This window comes from Bombus pyrosoma, linkage group LG8 (genome assembly GCF_014825855.1).
Source record: "Bombus pyrosoma isolate SC7728 linkage group LG8, ASM1482585v1, whole genome shotgun sequence".
Lineage (NCBI taxonomy): Eukaryota > Metazoa > Arthropoda > Insecta > Hymenoptera > Apidae > Bombus > Bombus pyrosoma.
In genome coordinates this window covers 10,479,950-10,507,771 of record NC_057777.1, presented here as the reverse complement: position 1 = coordinate 10,507,771, position 27,822 = coordinate 10,479,950, and the positions used below count along the sequence as shown (strand labels likewise).

General features: G+C 29.2%; 4 protein-coding genes and 1 long non-coding RNA gene across 10 annotated transcripts in view; 3 read left to right on the top strand and 2 right to left on the bottom strand.

Annotated features, from left to right (window-relative positions):
• Positions 1–16,355, bottom strand: part of LOC122570354 — an 86,078-nt gene extending 69,723 nt beyond the window's left edge. For 5 of the 6 annotated variants that reach the window (XM_043732549.1, XM_043732554.1, XM_043732555.1 and 2 more), the window contains exons 1-2: positions 16,104–16,355; positions 1,748–1,927 (exon numbers count right to left, since the gene is read on the bottom strand). The gene's annotated coding sequence lies outside the window, so the exon portion shown is untranslated. Of the gene's footprint in view, positions 1–1,747; positions 1,928–8,832; positions 9,006–16,103 lie in introns of those variants that run through there. The other variant, XM_043732550.1, reaches the window with a different exon arrangement.
• On the top strand, positions 8,402–12,169 carry LOC122570359. The gene is made up of 3 exons (XR_006317797.1): positions 8,402–8,964; positions 11,404–11,493; positions 11,573–12,169. It is a non-coding gene; the product is annotated as an uncharacterized LOC122570359 (long non-coding RNA).
• A 2,801-nt stretch (positions 16,356–19,156) lies between the features above and the next one.
• On the top strand, positions 19,157–20,754 carry LOC122570376 (transmembrane emp24 domain-containing protein 7-like). The gene is made up of 3 exons (XM_043732599.1): positions 19,157–19,460; positions 19,724–19,960; positions 20,057–20,754. Exons 1-3 carry the CDS (start codon positions 19,305–19,307, stop codon positions 20,270–20,272), a joined length of 609 nt encoding a protein of 202 aa, XP_043588534.1. The 5' UTR covers positions 19,157–19,304; the 3' UTR covers positions 20,273–20,754.
• A 433-nt stretch (positions 20,755–21,187) lies between these two features.
• On the top strand, positions 21,188–23,831 carry LOC122570116 (CDK5 regulatory subunit-associated protein 3). The gene is made up of 9 exons (XM_043732034.1): positions 21,188–21,325; positions 21,725–21,899; positions 21,978–22,216; positions 22,286–22,556; positions 22,633–22,763; positions 22,835–23,098; positions 23,189–23,400; positions 23,473–23,644; positions 23,723–23,831. Exons 1-9 carry the CDS (start codon positions 21,320–21,322, stop codon positions 23,792–23,794), a joined length of 1,542 nt encoding a protein of 513 aa, XP_043587969.1. The 5' UTR covers positions 21,188–21,319; the 3' UTR covers positions 23,795–23,831.
• Positions 23,832–24,328: 497 nt separating this feature from the next.
• On the bottom strand, positions 24,329–27,565 carry LOC122570115. Its single transcript, XM_043732033.1, has 5 exons — positions 27,433–27,565; positions 25,832–26,066; positions 24,829–24,993; positions 24,614–24,723; positions 24,329–24,536 (listed from the first exon to the last, which is right to left on the bottom strand). Exons 1-5 carry the CDS (start codon positions 27,563–27,565, stop codon positions 24,370–24,372), a joined length of 810 nt encoding a protein of 269 aa, XP_043587968.1. The 3' UTR covers positions 24,329–24,369.
• Between the last annotated feature and the right edge of the window lie 257 nt (positions 27,566–27,822).

Genomic DNA, 27,822 nt, shown 5'->3' with positions numbered 1-27,822 from the left:
TTGATTCGGATGATTTTTATTTCCACTAAAAAGTTTCATCTCCAAATGTCGAAACTGTACATTTCAAAACAACATTTATTATAAATCAAGCTAATATATCCTTCGATTAATTCGATTAAATTAATTTAAATGTATCTTTTTAATTGATTGCGAAAGGTAATTAAATAAAAAAAAATGTTAAGTGCACTATAGTTTCATGATTTAAAAGTTTGGATATTTTTTCTATAGTAAAAGATAATTCAAATACCTAATAAGAGAAAGAAGAAAAAAGCAGAAATATCAGTAAATACCAGTATAATCATGTATAATATGATTCTCGTTGCGAAGGTTAAATGCGTCTTTTGACCGAAAGAGGAGAAACGCCATCAAATTCTTCGTCGGTTAATTATAGTTACAAGGTTTGTTACAAAAACAGAAAATGCCTTGGTGGGAATGTCTACCGGTTTTCGTGGAACACCATAAAAGCACAAATCACCATGTGTGACCTGCAACTGGTTGATCATAAAGAAAAGCCTCTCGCGTTCGACGAGACCTCGTTGCATCGCATTTGTAAACCTGTATCGAATGCGATCGCCTACTACACATTCCTCGTTTAATTCGAACAAGAAAACGAAATGAAAACGTAGAACTTGTAACTCAACTATTCAATGCTCTTCGTTCGAATCTTCATTGAGTTTTTTATTGAATGTTTTTTTAGAATCTAGGGCAATATGTATCATCATTTTTAGACGAACAGGGAAATCATTAAAATGGTATTACATAAGACAAATAGATTTATGATATATAATCATTATTTGAGCAATAATAATCTATTTGTACAACTAAATATTTATCTGCTAAATATTTATTGCAATTAATACCATTTTTAAGTATATCGCACCATGTTACTACAATAATTGTACAAATATTGTTCTTCACAATAATTTTAAATAGTATCGTCTGTTTAATTTTTATTACAATAGGTTTAAATAGAAATTTTAAGTAGAAATAAAATAGAATTTAAAATTGAAATAGAAATAACATTAGAATTTCCTAAATTTTACTTCTTATCAAAATTTTCTTACTTTCTGCCAGCTGATTCGGTTTGGGTTTTAATTAAAGTCACAACTCAAATGTTCTTCGTATAAACTATGCTTATCTTCTAATCTACTCAGATAATACTCAGATTTTGATTAGATTACTGGTTTTAATAAACCTTTCGTACATAAAAGAAAAGGAAAATACAGATGCACCTACTATTATTTGGAACGTTTTGAAAAACCATTTAAAAAATACAGAGTAAGAACTTTCTAAACCTTGTAAGGTGTAATTTGTAAATAAATTTAATTCGAAAAAATGACATTCGTATCTATGTAAAAATATTGTAAACCAATTCCTTTCTTGGTTGTGAAACCGAAGAAATATATATATACTAATACATGTACATAAATTACGTTACATTCGAGAGTGTATGAAATTCTTGCATTAACAGGATATAATACATCTTTTGCACCTGAATAATTACATACGAAATTATTTCACATTGTTTACAAAACTGTTTACAGCATAAATGCATAGAACAACGAATACAAAATTTTCAAGTAGAAACGGATCCCAAATTGAAAATAACGAAAATTACATTAAGTTCAAGAATATTTTAAGTTGCATTTAAGAATTTATGTTCAAGAATTTATATCGAAATAATGTATACTACGAAATGTGTTTTAGATGTAGGGACCAAAAAAAAAATTGTATATCGGTGGCTCACCTTCGCTAAACTCGCGCACGTCCTCCAAGATCCCGTATCGTTCTCATAATTTCCCTCTTGATGTAGAAACAGGACAGAGCACTCTTCATGTGCGTGTGTTCTCCTGCGTACAGGAAATAGAAATCCAATACGGTCACGGTAGTCTCGAGCGAGAGGGCAACTTCGGTGTTTCACCTTATCCTGTAAATTAAAACACACAAGTCTGGTTTAGACAAATAAGAAAGAAGAGAATGCTATTCCTTAACAAACCGGGACGTATCGCTTTCTCGTTTTAAATCAGATGATATCGAAGCAAAAAGAAGATTACAAAGATAATATATGTATATTAATATAATATGCAATATATTGCATAACTTGTATATTTATAATAATATATAATATATAATATATATTTATAATATATAATATATATAATAATATTCTTAAAAAGTATGTACAAAAATTCTTTGTTCAAATTAAATGTTAATACAGATTTTGGAATAAAACTTGTTTAAAACATATAGCAACTGAAATAGAAATATTTTTGTTTTAATGGTGAAAGAAGAATCGTAAAAATACTCAACATCAAGAATAAAATCGTAATATTTGAATTGCAGCTATAGAAAAAGGTTTTAACAGAAGCATGTATGTACCTAAAAAGAGAAAGAATTATTTTTTTGAACTAAGAATTTTTTTTCATAAATTTTTCTTATCATTTCCTGCTATTGTTATTAATAATTAAAATACATTTAAAATGGCTCTCGTTATAATAAATAATAAATTCAACAACAAATATTGAATTAAATTATTTACATACACAGTATTTTATCCATTTTGAATTCGTTAATATCTTAGCTACTTTCACCGATACAAGAGATTATGTCAAGATAAAGTTAAATGGTTCAAAATGACAAATATTGTGATTTGCTATGAGATATTTTTATCAGCATGACTAAATATTTTGTTATACACCAACACGTGGTTTTATTTTCTATAAAAACGTATTGATATATTTACTTGTATTTGAAAACTATTGATTTAAAGGATATTTTAACTCTAATTTTATAAAATTTCTCATACCTATGATAGCCAAGGTAAAATGAAAAGCAATATACTTGTGTTTATGTCCTTCTTGTCTTGAAACTAATCGTTTCCAAATAATGCTTTGCATAGAAAATAAAAATTCACATCGTTTGATAAAATAATATCGCCAAGTTTAAAATGTCGAACAAAAAATCATGAATCGCAATGTTCCTTCTTCTAAACCAGCTAATTTTGTGCTAGCAGAATTTTTTATATCAGTAAAAGTATCTAAGTTGTTAAAAAAAAACAAGAATTTAAATACTCTGTATATTGTATAAAATTGAAATAATTACAATGGTCACAAAATGTATTTGTACACCACTACATTTATTATTGCATTGATATACTGACAGTTTAGATCCGAGTATAACAAATTTCGTATCATTTAGCAATAGATCTTTATATGATTACAAAAATTTGATGATGGAAATGAGATATAGAAGGTGATAAAAAAATCTCTTTATTGGAAAATGAAAGTATGTACAAATATTTGTTGTACTCACTGTACATGAATATAATTAAATTAACATCTTGATTATTCGTTTAGAGTTGTACTGCTGGAAATTAAACAGAGCTAAAAATAATTTAATTTGATTTAATATGATTTACACACAATCATTATTCGAGCTATTGAGGAAGAATTCTGAAGATCGCTAGATTGATATAACAAACTAAAAATTAAATACACTTCCACTCTTTCTAAACTTCTTCTCAAACAATTTTCTAAACCAAATTATCTACTAAAAATTTCAAGATAATTTAAGTTACATCCTAAATTATAACTATTATGATTATTTACTTAAATTATGACTATTATTGCTATAAATTATGAATATATCACTAATAATAATTTATTGTATTTATGATTGATTATACAATGATCTTACAGGTCGACGTAATAACTCAAAGGTATCCCTGGAACAGTACATATATGTCTTCGCAAAAGGTAATTACCTACGCGCGGCAAATTGAAGAGAACGCGGATTCATAAATTCATTCGCATCGCATTGTCTGCTTCATTATCGCCAGAACTTTAATTGCAACTTCAAACAAGCGGAGAGCCGGCGAGATGCGTTTATTTATACCGTTCCAGAAGCTCGACGTTAATAAACAATTCATCACATATTGGCTGTTACACTCATTGTTGCGAAATCAATTCATGACGCAAATGATCGCCTGCTTCTTCTGTTATTATTTCGTCCGGGGGGAAGCAAGGGGCTTGATTAGCGAATTCATTTGAACTGTAACGATTCCATGGTTCACAAGCGTATAATCTGGAATGGATCAAAGACACTTCCAACGAATTTACAATTGCAGATGCGAAATTGCAGATACGAGATTGTAAAAAAATTGACTAGAGAAAGAAAATCGTGCAGAAACAGAATTGATCAAATAATCAAAATAATTATTGTAACATAATTCATTGTTATTTATTTTTAGAAATTTTCAATGTGAATTGTTTGAATAAACTAACTTCAGTAGTGTATACCGCGAAATAGATAAAATGAAAAAGTTAGGAAAAGATTAATACTTTCTAATGATTAGGCGTATATCATTATTGGAATAAAAGTTTAAAAAGAAATTGTCATTTCTTTCATAAAAACATATTCCAGAAAAGAATAGAAAATTGTATATATGTAATAATACAATGAATGAAAAATAAAACAAAGGTACACGGATATCTTATTAAACATATAAGTTATATTTAACAAGTTCAATCGAACTTGTTACTTGAACGATAGGTTATTCGATGTAATAAAAGATAATCAACACACCGGGGACAATAGTTTCATCGATTCTATTAAACATTTTCTAGTTTACACTGAACTACGAGATTTCACGACGTGTGCAGAGAAAGTTTTCCACTGTAAGATAATGCATTAAATCGCCGATTCCGGTTATCCGTTTAAATGCATGTGTCGCTTTCACGCTTTTTACATACATTTTACGATTTCTGCATTGAATACGCAAAGAATCGTCTTTGTTATAAACATGTTTCCTGTTTAGTATCTTTTGGATTAATTCTGAACATTTTGCTAATTAATGGATTTGCTCATTGTTTCATTGCGAATAATAGATTTATTTTTCAAATCTTTCATTATTCCGATGTGCAGTATTATTCTACATTGAAATAAATAGTTCACAATAAAAGTATAAGTTTGAAAGTAAAAATGGAAGAAAATAAATATTGAAATATGCTATATTTACATTGTTCGATAGTAATTATGTACAGTTACTCCCATTAATGTTCGTAATATCTTCTCAAAAGGAATAACTCTTTTAAGATAGGATCGAACGATTTGATTTTTTTAGAAGTTAGAAGAATTGGTTTACTAGATGACGTATAACAAATTTTGAAAATATCGCAGTTTGTCGGAATCGCAAAAAATGGCAACGGTCGTTTTTTACAATTTTTTTATCTGAGCCTATAATGAAAATTTAAACAATACCTTTTATAAATTTACGTCAGTTACTAATAGATTCAGTATACATATATGGGAAATTTAATCGAAATCTGTTGATGCAGAAACAAGCCAGAGGCATCGAAAAATGTAAAAATCTTCACATTTATTACAGTTATAGATCGAAAATTATGAAAAATTACGATTTTTAGCCATTTATAGCTCATAGTAACATTAACCGATTTCGATCGAATTTTCAGCATGTACATATATAATTGACATTAATTTTCAAAATGTTATTTAAATGTTTATTACACGCCCAGACAAGAAGCTATCTTTACTTTCGCCTTCGTGATTCCAACCAATTGCAATTTCTTTTTTGCTTTTTACACGTCATATAGTAAACTAATCCTTTTCACTTCTAAAAAAGAATTGAGTCTTTTGGTTCTATTTTAAAAAAATTATTCTGTTTTATTATATTTATGAATATTAATGACAGTAACAGTAGACAGATATTTTTATGTGAGAAGGATTCCACAACTGCATGTTAAAGTTGTTGTAGGACAAATATATATATTAAAAATTTCAAAACTACTATGTCCTATTAGTAAGTTTCTTATTTTGATCCACTGTGAGAAACAATTGGAATATAAACATAAAAAGAAAAATATATTCTATATTATTACATGTAGTTAAATATTCTATGTAAATGTATAATATAGGCAAACATTATTTAGAATAGATTGTAAATGTACAAAAACAAATACTAATGAAATTATTCGGCAACTTATAATTATATAAAATTCAAATAACGGTAACGTTTTATCGTAATATAGTCAGATAAGATGTGTTATAATTAATATTTCATGACTCTTCATTTCAGCGAGTGACTGTCTGCAATCTATTGGACATTTGTAATATTAAATTTTTAACAAAATCTGGCCCTATATTTTCCCAATTTTTGTTTCCAAGTTTCTTATGATAATATGTATATTCAATATTATCTGACACAAGCTACTATATCCTTTTTCATCATCATACAAGCATCATGTATTCAATTATTGTTATATTATATATTTATTGTTATACAATATGATATATGTATATTATAATATTATTATAATTCTTATAAATATACATATTATAATTATACAGTTGGGAACAAAAATAAATGGACAAGTACAGATAGATATAAATGAAGTTTCATCGAACGCATTTTTATTGCATTGTATTGTAATACTAATATTATATATTTAAGTTTTATCTAATAAATAATTCAAGTTAATATTTACGTTTTTATGCAAAGAAGCCATATTGAATGGAGCTTCATTGATATCTATTTCCATTACGTATCCACTTAGTTTTATCCTCGACTCTATTATGTTATGTACATACATATTTACATATGTAGTATGTGTATAACGAAAACTTCTGTTATTTTTCTTCTTTACAACGACAAAATAACAGGTCGTCACACGCAATGAGAATTGCCTATGTACTTAATATTTCAAACCAGACTAAGACATTATTCAAACAGAATATTCGAAAAATGATTTTTTAATGATGATCTGATGAAAATGATTTAAAAATGGTTATTTAAATGATATATTATCTCATTTGATTAGATGTTATTTTGAAATAATTATGCGTTGGTTTATTTGAATGGACAAATGATTTTTCTGAAAATTATTTTATTATTTATCTATCATATGAAATGAGTTTTAGCCAGATTCAGGTGCGGAAACGAAACCAAAGCGAAAGAACATTGGAAAGAGGAGGAAGAAAGAAGGTGCAGATTATGTGGAGGGGAAGAAGAGGACCTGAGACATGTGCTAAAAGAATGTGAAATAACAGGAGGAGCAAAGGAAATGGAAGAAATATTAAATGGGACCGGGGAAGGACTAATGGACCTGAGAGCGATAATAGAGAAAAGAAGGGTAAAAGCAATACAAGAAGGGGTGGAAGGACAGGAAGGTAGCACAGCAAGGAGGCAAAAAGACCAAAGTGGCAATAGTGTGTAGGCTAAGTTGCAATAAATCGTAGACATAAGTGTAAATAGATTATAAGCATTAGTGTTAGATTAGAGATAAGAAGGCGATTAGTGCAATAAAGAATTGTAAAGAAAGCTGAAAGTTCGTCCAAAGCCGAGAGGCACGGACTAAATAAAATAAATAAATAAAATAAATATGAAATAAGTTTTTATCTTATTTGAAATTTTGCATTTGAACAAATATTTCCTAAAATAATATTTGAAATAATTTCTAATTGTATCGTATGAACATTGTTAATTGCGTTAAAAACACTGATCACAACATCTTATGTATATCATCTCAGACATTTATTATTCAAGGATAATTAAGATTAAAACAATATTGACAACGGATATCATTACGTTGAGAAGTAATTAAAATTAAAAACATTTCATATTTCATCTAAGAGAGTTAACCAAAATGGAAAATTATTTGAAAATATGAATAATCTGATCTTGACACATAATAAAGTTATTTTATGTTATCTGCAAAAGGAAAATAATAACATAATTGAAACGACTCATTTATTCATATTGCTATGTCTTATCTTTATGAAAAAAATTATCTAATCCTGTTTCAAAGGAATACACAGAAGTACTGTAAAATAAACCAATGACTTATCTATAATGATCTCCCTAATTATTTATCTTCTTAAATCTTTTTCATAAATGTTAATGAAACGATCTTACTTATTTCATTATTCGACGAGTCGCTTTCTACTTCATGCATCGTGTATACACGGTCGCGCTAATTAAGCCCCGTTTGCTTTCACGCGCGGTGACAGATGTTGGATTACGCTCCGGAAACTTTAATTGTAGGTAAATTCGTAGAAAGAAATGCTGTGGATGGAAGGGGTAATATAATGCCGCGGAATGAAGGTATAACGAGTCTGGTAAAGCGCGTCTGCAAGTTTGCATTGCTCCGTGGTCCATAACTGAAACCAGACTACGCAGCAACAAGAAACAGGTAGATACGTTAGCTGGACGTTCCTCTCTCGAAAGAGGATCTACGTCAGTTTTCTTCCGCGGTTAGATGAATGGGGGGGGGGGGGGGAGTCCTGAATCTCGCCGTCTGCAGTGTCTAATAATAGCGGCACGTTGCATGTTTCTCTTTCTAGCCAGTGAGCCAGCGTTTCAAGAATCGATACCAATGCTCTTAACGTGCGTGCAAAATGGTGCACGTGTATATTCTACATGCATATATGGTATACGTATTGGCATTGAAAATGAGTCAAGTGTATCATGTCTCGTTTGTATTAGTTAAATTAGTCGAATCCAAGTCACTTGATCTGAAGTTTGTGTTTGTACAGATCAAACATAAAACTAATTAAACAAGAAATAACAGTATGTTATGCATTGTGACGTTAGATTTATGATATAAGTAAAGTCAGGGAAAGTCTACGATTCGAAATAAGGCGAAATCGAGAATAACAAAATTGAGCAAGAGCCTTTACTTCAGAGAATTTGGAAATTTCTCTACTTTGAGACTAGTTCTTAATTATACAGGAGTGGACAATTGATAGGAGATTTCTACATGACATAATAAGTTGAATACGTTCCACAGTAACATTCAAGCAACAGTCAACTCTCACCAGCCAGTTAACATTAACTCGAGTTAAAACACAGTTCAAAGAACATCAAGAGTCAGAAGTCAAGTCAACAGAATCTCCAAGTCGAAGACAGTCAATCGACAGAAGAGCCATCATCACAGTCACCAACATGAAGTGAGTCTCAGGTCGTACTCATTCGTAGTTGCTCATTCAACATACGTAACCTTGTATCACATTGAAGTTGTTGGATCTTTGAGAATATATATTAACCTGTTAATATCAGCGTTATATTCATTCAATCACCCTTATTATCCCAAAAGAAACAAGGGATCGAACGATTCGTGGCGTCGATTATTCGTAACGGGAATTTACGACTCCCGTTGGCGCGCTTCTTCGAGATCGCGTCTCCCCGCGAACGGTCGAAAGTTCATTAATTTTCGTCTTATTTTGAGTCATAAGGTCTTCTTTGACTTCGCTTGCACCATAAATTTAGGTGCACGATGTATAGCAACCGTTATTCCTTTCAAGTCAAGGCATATGTATTTGAAAGAACTTTAGCTTCATTCGAGATCGTATTTCAAGTCAAGCAAGATAATAATAAGTTCGCATTAGCAAGGTAATATTAGTATTAATTACGCAATTAATATTAAGTAGTATTAAGTACTTGAACACAAGCAACCTGAACTCGAGTGACTTAACTAATGAGAACCATTATAGAAGCTTGTAGGAATATTTCAAAACACGCAAATACCAGGTTCACACTGGTAAAGTTGTTTGAATTCAGACGCTTGAATGAATTATAGTGTTTGTAAATATAGAGACAGAGTTTTTGTCGACCAAAGTTCTTCATATATATGGAAATACAATATCTTTTCGCTGATGATCAACTTTAAAAATTGGAAATAGCAGTATTTTAGGAATTCCTTTTGTCATATGTACATCCTGCTGTCTAATCTTTCAAATATGTGATTTTTTTGGCTAGGGACAACATCCAATACAATGCAATATTAATGCTTATAACAATTGCAAGAAGTGATTAATAGTAAAATATAGAATGCTTTAAAATGCTAGAACAACTATAGTACAGTAGTGCGGAGGGGAGCAAGAGGAAACAGGTGCAACGGGACAGCAAGGCAATAGACGATAGTTTTAGTCTTAGTTTAGTCGTTAGTTTTTAATTGCGAATTAGTTTAAGAGTTCTATCTGCTGTAAACTGAGCCAACTAAGTTCTTTTTTTTAAGGCCATTAAACCGGAAAAGAAAAATCAAACAGAAGAAATACAGCATAGTAGTATCATTATTAAAACATAAATTATAGTATATCTTTATTATGAATATATAATACCTTAATAGCGGAGTTATTTTTAGAAAATATAAGAAAATTTTTCTACAAATTGTTGTATTTTTCAAACTAATTGAGATATTGACATGAAGAAATATAATTGGAAGATATAATAAAGACCTTCCAATTATTATTTGCACATATTATTTATTTAATATTATTCAAATTAAATATCGTTTGAAACAGTTATATGTATTTCATATTTACATGAAAGTGCAATTATTCGATAATATATATAATATTTACGTATGTTCTCACACTTGGTGAATTTGTCAGTAAAATAAATGCGATGAACGGATACAAAATATATTCTTTTATATGTCGGAGATGAAGGAACACCGGAGCCTTCCTTTGGAACCTTGGGAAAATCCCGTAATATTGTAATTTAGATTCTACCGTAGCCGTAATTAAACAATTGTCATTCAACCTGAGTGTACTTATTTGGGATCCGTGACAATGAGCTTGGGATCGAGGCGACAACCAGTCGCCAACGTAGCCGCGGTCAAGGGATNGAACGTTTGTTCAACAAAGACCTTATTCGCCGGGTAAGATGATCGCCAGATGCCGATGCGTTTCCGCAGTGCACGTTCAGCTAGCCTGAGGAAACCTACCTAGGGGAAACCTACTTTCTCTCGAACGACGCTCCTCATTAGCAACTTTTCCCTCAAGGGCGACTAGCATTCTTTTCTAACCATCGACGTGGAAATTGACCAATTAACAGCAACGTCAATTTCCCTCACCCTCTGAACGAAGGCATAGCTCCACGAATCCGATGACCTCATGCCCTTGGGGACACCCCGTCATAGTTTTCCTCGGTGGCACCATCGCGACGAAGATTCATTCCTGTTTGCGACCTTACTAACGAACAGAGTACCGTCTTCACGATCCGGACTTAGATTTTGGGAGAGCATACATCTACGATCCCGTTGACCGCGGATTCGTCATCGGACCTGGGGTCATTGTCACTAACTTCGCGAGCGTACAACCACCGTGATAAACCACCAAGATTGTAACACCTTCATCGCAGCGATAAACTTCACCTGTGTCGTACCGCATCAATGGCTAACCCTCGTGAAGATTCATTAGACGCCCACGACGCTAACCCTAGTGTCTCTCCGACACAGTCGACACAAGTCGATTATTTAATCCTGTCCAGTCCTGAATTAGCCATGTTCAAGTATACTTGATAAATTTTTAAACTTGATTCTTTCGAAAACTATACCGAAAATTAAAAGAATTTTATTCTACTGTTTTTTCTTATTTTTACATAAGGAATCACATCGTTCCTGCTGTTACTTGTTATTTGATCGGACCTCGTATACAGCCATTTATACAACGATACTACGCGCATCCTGTATCGCGGTAAATTAGTCTGGCTAGAATAAAAGTCGTCAACGAAGCGTTACAAATGCACGTTTTTTCCAATCTACATTGGTTGTAGATTTCCCGCTAATTATTAAAGAAGAGATTCTCTCAATTATGCGCCAGGACGTTGACCTGTCTATTTGCAAATGTCGCCGCGATGAAAAGTAGAGTTTATCGAACGCGGATGGTAAGAGATCGATTGAACAACGTGTATAACGTTCCGTTCACGTGCGAACGTACTAAGGTATAGGCAAGTATATAAGACCATAACCGCATGAACACCATAAGCACGCACTTTTATGACTTACGGTAAATTTATTTCACAATGTATTTCCCCTCCCTGGCATGTCTAGTGTTCATGTCTCTTGGTTACAATTTTGGAGGATTTGTAGTACTGTTACGAATGTTTCATGGTTATATACTAAAGTAAGTTACGAATTGAATGGATAAATGTATTAGGTTGTTGCATAATAAACATGTCACTTTTCTAATAAACAAATTATTTGTATATTGTTTTGCTTAAAAAACATCGATTTTATCAATTCTAAGACACCAAGATCCATTACTACCTTCATTGATTTGATAATATTTTTAAAGCAATTATATACATATTTTTTACTTTTTTCTAAGTACAATATACAGTTTCCAGATCATTTTTCCTTTTGAATATATACTTAGCTGAGCTGCTCCGAAATAATAAATGTATGGATACAGATGATTCTTACTATAAATAAAAATTTGTTTTCTAATTAAAACAAATTGCGCTATTAATGCCGTAAAATAAGTATTACCGAAAATAGTATTTATTATGAAACAACCTGATATTAGATTATTCTATATGTATTATAACTCTTTTCATATATGTATGTATTAAATAAAGATAAACAATTACCTATCGATAATTAATCACTGATATATTTTCTAGATTAATTTTGCTATAAATTCACAAAATTTTAGGCGTCTGTTTCGCAGCATTCTGTATATCATTACCTGAATTACAATAGCTTCTCTATCAGCTTAATAGAATTTTCTGTAAATACTTACTCCATTGCTTGGAAATTAGATGATAAAAACAGAAAATACAAATATGATAACAAGAATAAAGCGAACGACTTTTTTAATGTAATTATTCTATTCTATTTTTATGTAATAATTTATTTATACTTTATTCAAGTATCACTTCATAAATTTTTAGATTTTTATAATTTCTATTAAATATTTGTTTGAAACTAGAATCATCGTTTACGACTCATAAACATATATTATATTAATTAATATATATTAATCACAAAAAACAATTGTATAAACATTTCGTTCGCGATTTCAAGCCTTTTTCGCAAACTTTTCATTTATTATAATAACCGATGGATATGAAATAATTGAGTAAAGAAATTAATGTTTAACATGTTGAATGCCACGCTAGTTTTTCAGGGATGAATTTTTTAATATGCGATACATATAATGTTCAAATATTGCCTATAAGAAATATGTTATAATGGATTTATCTCACTGACGTCATCGGTGACCCCCGTGGCGCTGAAGTGCGATTTCGTGCGATCACTTATTCTTTTCGTTTATCAATTATCTCATATTGTTTCTTCGCGTTGTTAAATAATTGTTCCAAACTATAATCCATCCCTCGGTCATACTTATTCGAACCTACAATAATCCTAAAAAACCGTCACAATATTTAGCATCTTTTACTTTACTGTCAAGGCCCTTAATTGCCATCAGACATCTTTCAAGTCGAAACGTTCCTTAGGGTTATTGCTCATTAAGATAAAACACGGAAAAATCGTAAAAAAAATATTATGATAACGAAAATGAGGTTTCCATTTCTCCATATGAAAGCTTGCTGTGAAAACCACGTCATGAATTAAAAGCAATGTCGGTAAAGGCTACAACTGTGCGACGATTTTGCAAAATATGTTATGAAAAAGACTAAAAAACGCTAAGGAGGATAACTACAAAAAACTGTAGTAAAAAAAAGTCGTGATATATTGTGAAGACTGTGCTAGCTCACCCTTTCTTTGTTTGGAGTATTTCAATACGACACATCGCAATTTGTACATATAATAGATCTATATTTCATGTATAAATAAAACTATTTTTATGTGTTTTATACTGCACTAATTTGTAGTAACCATTGTAGTAACGATGTTAATGATAAAAGATTTATAACTATTAACATTTGTTCAAATTATGTATTTCTACTAATCACCGGTGATCCCCGCGGCATTCAATGTGTTAAGTATAAGATTAGGTAGTGTACTGTCACTGTAGTTTTTACATTTAGATGCATATGCAAGTATGTGTGTACATTGAAAACATTGGAGGAAATTTATTAATAAACCGAGTATTTCAGCATCGCGTCCGTCAACCTTGCTTCGTTTATTTGCTATATTCGACTATATTTAACGTTCGTTACATTACAGCATTCGCGATTCGTGCATAACCCAACGTCGCTACCCTTGATTAATCATGGAAATTGGCGGTGAAATCCTAAAAAAGGACGTAAAATCAACATGATGATTGAAATATAATTGTAAGATGAAATGAAAAAAATATATGATTATAAATTTATATAGGTACATGTTATCTTAACTATCTTAGTATATGAAACATGGACATAAATTAATGTAAAATTTTTAGAAAGAACATTTAAATAAACTTCGTTTTTGAGAAAATCGAGTTTGAAATTTGTAAAATATACATATTTCAATATGGGTAATTCCGAATTGGGCAGGAACGAATAATCGACAAGAAGTTATTCTACGTACGAAAATAAGTAAAGAATGTAGTACAAAATTTTTTCATAGGACACTTCGTCTTTAAAAACATAAAATTTGAAAATTCCAGGTCTATTCTTAATTAAACACGTTCAAATTCAATTTTTTTGGAAACAAAGCTTTAAACGGAAAGATTTTATTGTATATTTTTCACTTATTTTCGTATGTAAAATGTCCTCCTGCTAATTGATTACTCCCACTCAGTTGGTAATTACACAAATTCATATATACTAAATAAATTTTCAAACTCGGCTTTCTCGAAGACAAAGTGTCAAATAAAAAAATTTTATTCTATGTATACATTCGATTTATTTTTTCATCTAGAATCACTCTGTATATGCAGCCTTTTTAAAATAAATTTTCTAGTAAGAATTAACCGAATAATCTAAAATGAACATTAGCCAACAAATTACATATACAATAATTATTTAAATTACAATAAGTATCGTAATTAGTTCGATCTTCAAACTTATGTGAATATTGCTATTGATTTTTAATATGAAAGTACAGAAAATGTATTTTAATAATTTAAAGAATAATTTATCAATAACCATTCAGTTCAACATTTAAAATAAGTATTTTTAAAAATGTTAAAATGGAACCGATTCTTTAATTTTTCTATTTTATGCAAATATACTATGTACATAAACCTTTTAAAATATTTCTTACTTTCATTTTGCAAAATGCTTCTGCAAAATGCTTTTGCAAAATTATTTACAGTTTGCACACTAAATATTAAGTAATTGTTAAAAGCCAACCTACATTCTAAACTTCCAAAACATGTCGTACGATACAACGAAGAGACACTGATCCTATATCGATTGCGTCCGAAAGTGTAATTTGATAACAAAAATAATACTATACGACGACGGGAAAATATCGCAATATCTCTTAAACTTTTTCAATACTATATATCATTTTACCATGAAAAATTAATACCAGTAGAATAAAAAATAAATAAATAATGAATTTAGCAATAAATTTAATAAGTATCGGAAACATAAATACGACGAATAATATTTCTAATATTTGATTTCAATAACTATTATTAATTAATATAATAAAATATAATTATTATTTGTGTATAAACTAGAAGAATTTTGCTGATTATGGGCAGAATATTTCAAAATACTGTCATAAAGTCTTTCGTTTATTGCCTTACGGGTACATTCAAAGAAATATTCAGTAGGTAAAATGCTTGTTTGTGACATCAATTCAATTATAGCTAAAACAATGCACGAATTTCAGAGGTCAGAAGAGTACTAACTCGTGAAAACCATCAACCAATTCTTTCAATATTTCTTCTACAATACTATTTTAAATATTAAGATATATGTAGAAAAAACAATTACTTGTCTGGAGTAATCACATGTAAATAAACTCAAAAAAAACCAATAGAATAGTTATCACTGCAGATTTCTATGCAATATCATGTTTTTATGAATGTAACTACAGAAGTAGAGCCTAGTTCCTGAGTTTAATGTTTTATCCAACTGTATCTTTCCAACGTCGGATAATATTTCAGAAAACAAAATATGGAAAAGTTGTTAAAGGTATGCATCATTTTCCGTTCAATTTTTCTTAAAACATTAAAAATCTTCTTTGACAAAATAAGAGTAAGATTGAATTTTAAAAATTCATAATCGCATCAAATAGAGATTTGTTTCATCCACCAAATATTATAACCAATACTTTGTTTTATATATTTTATATATTTTTATATAGGTATTATGCACACTTTGTATACTTTTTCCACTGTATATGTTCTACGCATAGACGTTCCAATGAAGATTATACGCTTTATCTGAAAGGACTTACTTTATAGACGGCTAGCCTGAAGATTTTTCAAGTCACCGACCTATGTTAAACCAGATCATCATCTTCTGTCTTGAACTCCAATAATAAGTGTTCTTTCTCTCACGCGCGTTACTTTTTATCAATTTTTCACGATAGAAACACAAAAAATGTTTTCACGTATAAATTTCTTGTGACTGTGCAAAAGAAAAATTTCTCGATAAAAATAATACTGGTAAGAGACGAGAGAGGTGTACAAGAGACCTGCCTCCTACCGTTGTCGTTCGAAAACTCATGGTGCGAGCTTGATGCGATCGTGTGCTTCTTCCCCCACTCCTATGAAGTTAATCGTAGTGGAGAAACCCCTCATGTTGTTCGTATTTCGAACCTGACTCTTCGTGTATACACGAATACGCGTGTATATACACTATCGCTCAAAAGTTGAATACATATGTTACTGATAAAGGATTCTTCAATTTTGCACACATTACTTGCAATTGACACTTTTATTTTATATACAATTTTGTGTATACATTTATTATTATTATTATGTATGCATTTTTGTGTATGCAAAAATATAACACACCTTATAACGCCATATTATATGTATATATGTACATAATTTCTAATTTCTAATTCTGCACCTCTAATTTCTAACCTACATTATCTAAACCTTATTATTCTAAATCTATATGCGAGTTACAAATAATACGTGATATTAATATCTTTGCACATACTGAAATTGTTAAATGCGAATGAAATAAAAAAAATAAATTAAACGAAATTAAAATTAGGTAACTATCACATCTAAATATATCTTTTAACATATTCTATTTTTCTACACTTTCCGAATCTCTTAAAATATAAGTTTTGTATTCAAAGTTCTAAAATTCTAATTGTCCTTTACACATGCAGAAACTTTTGACGGATAGTGTATGTACGTATATACACAGTCTCAAACGGAACGTGGTCATTACATATGCACGAACCGTGTATGTGTACGACATAGAGCAGGTGCTCCAGGATTTTTTATAAAAATTTGTTTTTTGAATACTATTTATAAATAAGTATAGTAAAGACAATAAATATAGTTAAATCATTAGAAACGTATACGTTCAATTATATGTGAAATAATAAGTAATTATATATGCAAATATTAATTAATTACATATACATGTAAAATCATGACTACTTGTAACAGTGGTACACGTAATCGATGCGGAGTATACGGAAACATCGATATACATACATATAATAACCACTCTTTAATAGAAATATATTAAGAATATAATCCTAAGAATATCTGTGTTTCAAAATATCAATACATATCAATTTTGCCTATTACGTATTTTAGTTTCCAAATATTAGTTAGCATTTCTTTATTATTTTCAGAAATACTGCATGAAAACCTCCGGCACATTTTAACTTTGATTAAACTTACATTGATTTTGTGATCTACATAATAACACATCAAATTTAAAACTGCTTGCAGATATCGTTAAAGATCATTCAAGCATGCTATGTGGAATTATAAAAAAATTCGTGACTGTTATTGCCGTGCCAGCAAGGAGTCTAGATTATATGATAGGACGTATACATATGTATGTATATATATATATATGGTATTACATTACACAAGTATACACACGTATATGTATGTGCATAGTAACTATGCACATGTATACACTACACTGTCCGCTTATCTACACAATATAATCTACGTAATCGCGATTTCATTTTTCTGTCTCGAAAATATCAGATCTACTTCAGACATAGCTTTAACAATTACAGTTAAATATTTAATTATTACAAACTAAATGTTAATGTTTCAAGGGATTTTTCTTTTTTTTATAGTAGTTCTTCATATAATTCTTTCATGCAACCTATTTTGTATATTTTTAATTTTATAGTCTATTGTACTTGCTTGATATCATTTTTGGGGTGATATATATTTTTTCACATCCTTTCACGCTTGATTTCCTTTTATAACGAAAAGAATCTTTATACTGCTCTGCCCCTCTTTTGAACGCCCTCCTTGCCCTTCGATACACGTGATTTGTCCTGCAACACACTTCCATGAATAAGTAACATGACAGACGAGGAGACTATATTAGAATGGGAGGCGGGGTCTTAGGGCGCCTCACGCAAATACTACTTTACACATACACGTGTTCCCTTGCAGTATTAAAGTCTTTTCTATCTGATAGGGAATATACACAAGACATACATGCAAATCATTCTATATTCTAATTGCATACATGGAAATAAGTTATGTATGAAAATATATACATATAAAATATTTCATCTATATAACAAAATTTAATCGCACCTAAAAACAATTATTAAAAACTAAAACTTTCTAAGCTGGACTTAAAAATTTATACGTTTAAATTTCTTAATATGAATAAATGTTGATTGGAGTTGCAATATATTGTTATTTAAACATTATTCGTCTATTCCAAAAGCGGAAGTATTGAGAAATTGACACTTTGAAACAACTTCCGGTTTTTAGAATCATGCAATACACGTAGGCGAAACTATTTAATATTCTTCTAAGTCATAAGCACGTGTGTTTATTAATACTGTGAAAAAAAACGTGACAAAACTTATGTAGCTATACCCTATAAATTAATCATCGACATTTCTATGAATTACCCTATAAATTACCCTATAAAATACTCTATAAATTAATCATTTGACATTCATTAATTTATGGATCCTTGTAATAATGATATATAAACGAGTTAGTAAAAGATACAGGAGATATAGTTTCATAATCAAAATATATATCTTTTAAATGACGTGAATATGTCAAAAAATTATAATAAAAAGTAACATTTTTTGTGTACGTATTTTTTTAAATCAATAAGATATTTTATATATGTATGATCAAACTTTTCACTGAATCTTTTTTTAATTGTAACTTTTAATTAATTTCAATTTTCAATTGAAATTTACTCAGAAAGTTTATTTTGAATTTCTTAAAAGATGTTTTATGTAATGTAAAAGAATTTGAACATTTTTTCGAATTGGACGTCGCCGCAGTTAATTCCGTTTCAGCGGCGCTCCTGTCGTATTAACACAAGTAATATCCGGCCACGTTAAAATAGCTTGTTTGGTTAAAATACTGGCCGGGTCCTTGATCAGTTAATTGAATAGTGTATCTTAAAATCTTTTTCGAACTTAAATGTGAATAATTTATAAAAGACACTAAACTAACGAAGAATGAACTACTGGTCAATTTGTTTGCTGCTTGTCTCGCTGTTTGGTACCATATTACGTACTGGTGGTGTCGAACTATCCTTCGAACTACCTGACAATGCGAAACAATGTTTCTACGAAGAGATCAAACAGAACACGACAGCAATGCTCGAATTCCAGGTACATAGATTATTTATTATTTAATAAGATACTTCTTTTGGTAATGTGTAGTTATTAAAATAAAATTTACAAGCAATATATGTAGTTTATTTCGACGCAATAATGTCAGCCACATTTAATTTTGTAGTCGTTACCAACTTGTCATTGAAATACAAACATGTTGCAACTTTGCAATATTGACACTAAAATTTAACATGTTCTCCAAAGAATTCTTTTATAGGTTATAAAGATGGTATGATTTCAATCAAATAAATGTTTTTTAGGTTGTGACAGGTGGACAATATGATGTTGATGTAATTTTAGAAGCACCAAATACAGAAATCATTTATAAACAAATAAAAACACAGTTTGATTCACATCAATTTACAGCATCAATATCAGGAGTATATAAAGCCTGTTTTAGCAATGAATTCTCAACATTTTCACACAAACTTGTTTACATGGATTTCAGAGTGGGTGATCAATTACCAGTTGGGGAGCATGTAACTGTTATGACACAGGTAATATTTATGTCAATTATTTTTATATTATATATAAAATATAAAATAAAATGTTTGTAAGATCAAAATAAAAGTCATATAAATATTTTGTTTTAGATGGAATCTTCGGCTGAAGAAGTACATAAGCATTTGAATAGTATTTTAGACTATCAAACACATCATCGATTAAGAGAAGCGCAAGGTCGTAAACGTGCAGAAGATTTGAATACTCGTGTGCTCTTATGGTCCATTATGGAAACACTTACAATTTTGATCATATCTGTGGGGCAGGTGTATGTTTTAAGGACCTTTTTCACAGAAAGAAAGCGTTAATACATTCATTAGTGCATCTGCAAATAATAATACATTCTTTGTTCGCAATACAATAACTAATCCGTCAGAGTAATGTGGGACACCATCATATTTAATGTTTCACAAATTCTACCAATTATGGTGCCATGTTAACTTTGGCCAGTTGTTTGTTGTGTCCATACCTATTTTGGACTGAAAAGTACAACTCCAAAGATACGAAATAATTTAGCAGCAGAAACATGTGGTTTCCTGGAGTATGAGGATGTTGTGTATGCGCGTTCATGTGTGTATAATTTAAATTAAGTTATATAAAACCTAGGACACTTTAACAAGTACCTGCTCTATTACGAGCTATAAGGGGAATGTGGAATCAATTGGACTGTCTCTTTTAATGATAAATTTTTAAGTTATAACTGTACTTTGGCATTGACAGTGTAACATTGTCATGAAAAATACATTTTTCTTACTGTAAATGTGTAACAATAAACTAGAACATTTGCGTATGAATGTGTTACTTTTTACGATTACTTTTCCCATCTTACTGAAATATTAATATAACTTGTTACAATTGTATTTAATGTATTGATTGACAAATAAAGAATATCTCAAATTTGCATTTTGTAACAATTAACAGAAAAATATGTATAAATACTACTTTCTGATTTCTCCTATATATATTCTTTGCTTTACATAACTTAGGATTTATATAAAATAAAATCGCACATCCTCGTATCCGAAGAATTAATGCATTATCTTTTTTAACTAATTTATAAAAAAATAATTTTAGCATTTAAAAGCGTAAAACATAGTGTATCTATTGCTGATTTTTATTAATCTGCAATTGGAATATGTGGAATATGTATTCCTACATACACACAATAATACTAATATGTAGTAATCAATTTAAATTCCGTTTTCACGGAAATACGTGTCTTCTAGACAGCCGGCAGAATAACCTTACTGTTACACTCACTTTAATATGCTGACACGACACAAGCAGAGTAACAGCTGTTATAACCAAGAAAAAGACGTAAACAAATTTTAGTAAAACTATTAAAGTTTTATATTATGGAGGTAAATTTTTGAATTCTCACGTATCCAATTCAATATCTATTTTTATAAGTTATTAAAAACGATTTATTTTATTAAATGTATGAATATACAATCAATAATTATTTTTTAACAAAAAATATTGTATTTATTTAATGCAAGTATAATGATAGTATTTCCTTGTATTTTTTATCACAATAAGACTTATAATCTTTAATTTTATAGAATTTATAGAATATATTTCTAGATGTCATATATTTTATAGAATTAATTTATGATTAAAAATATATTAAATTAATAATATCTCTAATGTGATAGTTTATTTATTAATGTTTTCATAATTTTATATAATAACTTTCTTATTTGCAGTATGTGTAATATTTAATACAATTTAAATTATAATTGATGTTATATCTTATTTAGGAACAGGATATTCCTATTGATATTAATATTGGAAAATTATTAGAATGGTTAATAAACAGAAGACATTGTTCTAAGGACTGGCATGTAAAAGTTTTAACTATCAGAGAAAAAATTAACAATGCGATACAAGATATGCCAGTTCACGAGGAAATTGCAAAATTACTATCTGGTTCATGTATGCTACATAAATATTTTACATTTTATTCTGTTCATAATTCAATTTACATTTATTATTTAATTTTTATTCTTTCAGATATAAATTATTTTCATTGTTTGAAAATAGTAGAAATATTGAAAGAAACTGAAGCTGATACAAAAAATGTATTTGGCAGGTATGGCTCACAAAGAATGAAAGATTGGCAGGAAATATTACGATTATATGAAAAAGACAATTTATATCTTGCAGAAGTTTCTCAGATACTTATAAGAAATGTTAATTATGAAATTCCAAGTACTAAAAAACAAATTCAAAAGTTGGAACAAATACAAGTTGTGGGTATTTATTATATGTACATTGTATATTATTATATTTTTATAAATAATATAACATATTTTTACCAGGACTTTAATAAAAGAGAGGCAGACCATAAAAAATCAGAAAATGCAGCTAGGTTGGAATTTAACTCACTTTGTAAGCAGCTAGGTATTCCTGGAAAACAAATTAAACAGGAATTATCTGAAAAAGTAAAAGAACTTCCAGAAATTTATGAAAAAATTGCTAAAAAGATTAAGTCATTAGAAAAAGTTGTAGAATTCTATTGTGGTTTTGTTAATTATACTCTTGGTAGACAGTATGATGATGGTTGTGTTCCTATGATACAATACATAGTCGGTATGCTAAATTAATAAAAACATTTTTTGAAAAGTGACATACATATATTATGCTAAAAATATTATAAATTAATTAGATAAAGGAAATACTACTACATATGAATGGATTTATGGCGAAGCTCCATTATCAGTTAGTGAACCACCTTTAAATATAAGCTTAGATAATGATGATCTGGAGAAGAAGAAAGTTGAAGATATCGATAACATTGTATGTGAATCATTGTAAAATGTTACAAATAACTTAGAAAATTTTTCTAAATGTTATCGTCATTAATTTAGGGAATTGATTTTGGAGAAATTGATATAAATGGCGGTATAAATTTCGGCGATGTTAATTTAGAAGCTGGGGGTGAAATTGATTGGGGTGATGAAAATGTAGAAGAAGCTGTACTTGGAAATATTGATTATAATATTTCATTAGAAGAATCTGGTATAGTCGTAGAAGCAGCTGGTCATGAAGGTGGAATTGCTACTGGTACTGAAGCGTACACAGTCCTTGATAATCCATCTACTAGAAATGATTTTATTAACCAGTTGTTTGAGGTATATATGTTTTTATCTTTTCTAGTTACAAACATAATTCTTTCAGTGATGATTAAAATTTATTTTCTAAAACAAATTATTTTCTTATAGCTGGAAGCATTTCTTAAATTACGTTTATATGAATTCAAAGGTGACGATAGTGTAAATTTCTTAAGCTTCAGTCAATTACAAGATTCATCTTCTATTGTACAAAATTCTACATTAGAAAATACTCAGAATATGTTAGATAACGTTCAAGTTGTCTTATCCGAAATTTTGGATACCAAAGTTCAGCACTTACATAACATAAAACATTCTGCGAGGTAAACCAAATAATATAAATATTATATTTATATATTATTTTAAAGAAATTAGAAGCTTATTTCTTTTTATAGATATGTAGATGTCTTAACTTCATCATTAAAACAAAAATTAAATTTAGTTGATAAAATGATAGCTTTACAAAAATCTGTAAGAGAGAAACGAGAAAAGTGTGCACAAGAAGTTACTACTGTTCGACCTCTTCTTCATCTTCTTATACAGAGAACAAAAGAACTTCAAGTAGAGGTATCTGCAATAATTTTTGTTAATAAATTTCATCTGTTAGCGTATATTTATTTATTAATTTTCTTTTTCTATTTATAGATTGAAAAAGATATCTCAAAAAAATATAAAAACAGAGTTGTACATTTAACCGGAGGTATAAATATGTTGTAAATAACTAAAATAAAAAAGAGAATATATCTACTGTAAATAAGATTTTATTGCAGAATATATAATATCATATACTATGTAAACAAATTTTCTGTATGCCTTTTTTACATTTTAATGAATACTTACTCCTTTAATAAAATAATAGGTATAAAATGAAAGAGGACTGTTTCGATGTATTAGGTTGTCCCAAAAATTCCTTTCGTTTTATAAGGAAATAATAGATGTACAACATCTTTTGTTTTATATTATTTTATTGAATTATGTATGATCCATTTTGTTCTACTACTACGAAATTTGTTCTATTACTGCAAAGTAGATCATCCATAATTCAATAAAATAATATAAAACAAAAAATATCATACTTCTATTATTTCTATATAGAACGAAAGAAACTTTTTGGACAACTTAATATATTGTCTTGTTGATTTATGATATTACAGAAAAATTTGTACCTTTCATAATAAATGTTACAATACTTATTAAAGTACGCTTCTTATCTTTGGTATGAACACAATATTATTAAATCATAAATTAATGTTCAATTCAGTTATTTATATTTTACAATTCTATACCAAACATTACATGATCATAAAAAGATTTTGCACTAATCTCCAAGGTGAAGAAGTACATACAGCTTTGGTTGTTGGACACGGATAACGTTTTAAACATTCAGCGAATGAACGATCGCATTCACACAATCGCTGAGCACATGATCCAGATCCTCCCCAATTTCCATGTTCAACAGCTACAATATAGAGAAAAATATACTTCCAAATAAAAGTAAGTTATTTAAATAAAAATAATGTATTCTACGAAACTAACCGCATACTGGTTTGTAACCGCGATAACATCTCCAATAATATGGTACAAAGTATTCTGAAAATGTTGGACATTCTGTAGCATCATAGCACCAATCATGCATTTTACAACATCTATAAAAATAATTAAATTGTAATTTAAATTAATGTAATTTGAAATCTATATTTACATCTTTTTATATCATCGTGAATTCAAATATTTATGCATAGAGAACTTACCTATCTATTCCATCTATTACATATCCTGAACCTAAAAAGCCACAGTAGCATCCATATCCCTTATAAGCTAAAGGATTACATCCAGTGGCGCATACTACCATGTTATACAAATGTATCACACCTCTTTTAAATCTTTTGTGCGTTGAGATCTGTTCACCATACATTCTAAAACAATGTACATTTTCTGAATAATTAAAAATTATTTTCTTGTAGTATAAAAAATTTTATACAGGGTTTCGGAAAGGTGAAGATAAGTATAAGTAAGAATAAATAAATTTATTAAAAATAGGAAAAAGAACTTATACTACGTGTTAATGAGATCAAGTAGCTAAAAAAACGTTTACATGAATTTATGTGCGAAATTCTTCGTTGAAGAGTTACATAAGCGTTCAAAGATTTCTTTCTGGTAAAGTTGTTCATAAGGATATTCTCAGATTATTGATATATGTAGATTGTCAATATTTCAAAGTACTCAACTAAAAGGATCGGTATGTTCTGTCAATACAATATTGTTAATAGTTATTAACAAATTGCATTTTCGATGAGAACCTTGACATATCGACAATATTAATGATTAAGGGCATCCTAAGACTCGTCATACAGACTCGTAAACAGACATAAATGCGCATCTACCATTATTTCTACAGCAGCAGGAATATTCGAAAGAATTTGACGAATGGAGTGCATTCCTGTAGAAGAATGAAATTTCGAACGTTTATTATAACTGCCAAAACACTTAACAAAAATTTCTAAACGCTTATAACTATTCAATAAAGCATTTTTGGACATAAATTGATATGAACTTTTTCTACCTGTTTAATCTCATTAACACGTAGTATAAGTTTTATCCCTACCTTTCCGGACACTCTGTATGTGTATATGTAATTAAAATGAATATATCTTATATGAATATTTTTATTAAAAGAAGTAATGCTACACAAATTAGTATAATTTTATTAAAGTAAAAAATAATTGCAAAGTATAAAAAGCATTAAACTCTTACGGTAGTTCATTGTCTCTTGTATGATTGTGTGTAAAATTAACAGATGGAGATTCATGTATGTATCCATTTTTCTTTTGGTATTGTATAGGTATCGCATCCCATTTTTCATCATTTTGTTTTATATGAAGATTTTCTTTCTTCTGATCTTTTGTGTAGTTGAATAAAAGTTTATCTTCAGGTAACTTATACGATTCTCTATTTCTAATTAATTTCTGAGTACTTGGATTATTCCTGGCTATAACAGATATTTGACAATAAATTAAGTAAGATCGAGAAACGTAATAGGTATTATGATATTATGCAAAAATAGGTCAACTCGGATCACTTAATGATCGCCCTGCACGAAAATTTCTTTTATTTATTTTCAGAATAAACTATTCATTGCACGAAACGTACTTATGCACGCGCATCATTTATTGTCATTACAAACTTATTTTACCTCCTTCCCAAGTTAGTTATCTTTGAAATTATTGTAATTTCTCTAGTAATTTCATGTTTCGTCATCATTGTCTATATACGATTTCCATGAAATTTATAAATTTAAAATATACACATCACATAAAAATAAATTTATGTTTAGAATGTTATATATTCTAATTAAACGATATTAAAATTTCTAATACGAATTATTCATTTTTTTTTTTCGTTCCAATTGTTGGCTTAAAAGCGGTCTTCAACCGCTCCTTTTCTTTTCTTTCACGCTTACTGAACCCTAATCTCTAGCAACAAGACACACTTCCGTCTACGGTACATCTTCCGATTATGTCATTAAAAAAATTTATTCATTAACTGCTGTAGAGTAAACGCGTATTATTTTATGATTCGTTTAATATCAGGGGCTCAATAAAGGAAGATACAAGAGATGGATTATTTATATAACTTAAGAAAATTGTGCGTAAAGCGTGCAAAAGCTTAATAAAGGTATCTTTATGTTTTCAAACACTTAGATATTAGAATAAAGTTATTCTTTCCTATATTATTAAATTAAAATATTGTAGTTATTAACATATCCCTATTGTAAAAACGTTTGTATGATCTTTTCTTTAGATGAATGCTGATCAACTGCTTCCTCTACTATCTCGTTTTTAAAAAAGAGTATCCGCTTGTACTACTTTTTCCATTAAGTTTTAAACTTCTTAAGAATAATTTGCAAGAAAAAAGAATTTACAATTTGATAAAATTCGTTGAAGAACCCAAATTATTTAACAAAATAATGTAACAATATTGTAACGTAATTAGATATAGCATGACATTAGATCCTCATACGAAGATGGAGGAGTACCCATCATGAGTATAGGTAATGACATCGAAGTCGATGCATAAACATTACATTAATGCATGAACATTGATAAAAAAAATATATATAGCTTTCTTTTATTATTAAGTGGCCACAAAAAGTATTTGCACATACCAGTATTTTTTTATCAGGTTTTACATTTTATTCTCATAGTATCAAATTGTTATAGTCATATGAAAGCACTGCCAAATGGTACGAAATTTCATATACTTGGATCTAATTATTTAATATAAAAGTGCTATAACAAATATGCACAATAAAATGCAAATATCTTTTATAGCCACTGTAAATTATTATGACATACCACGACTTTGATAACAAGGCAGCATTACAAATATCACAAGGGAAAGAAGGATGAAAATTTTTCGACGAGGTATCATCTGTGGCCAATTAGAGCTATGAAAAATTAACACGGTTTTGACTCTTTTATGAATCATTGAATATATGTTTTCACAAATACGAAAACAAGCTTTTAATGTCAGCTACGAATCTTAAAGTTATTCAACATGTTACGATCCGTGGGTTCCAGTATCGAAGAATCGTAACGTTTCACGCGTGAGCGCATTATTCATTACGCATTATCAATCACGAGGGATCCATTCAGATTTATTGATCGAGATCGATGAAATCAAAGAATGTGGCAAATAACAATATCCTTTCATACTTTGAAATTATTCTCTTTTACACAATTTCG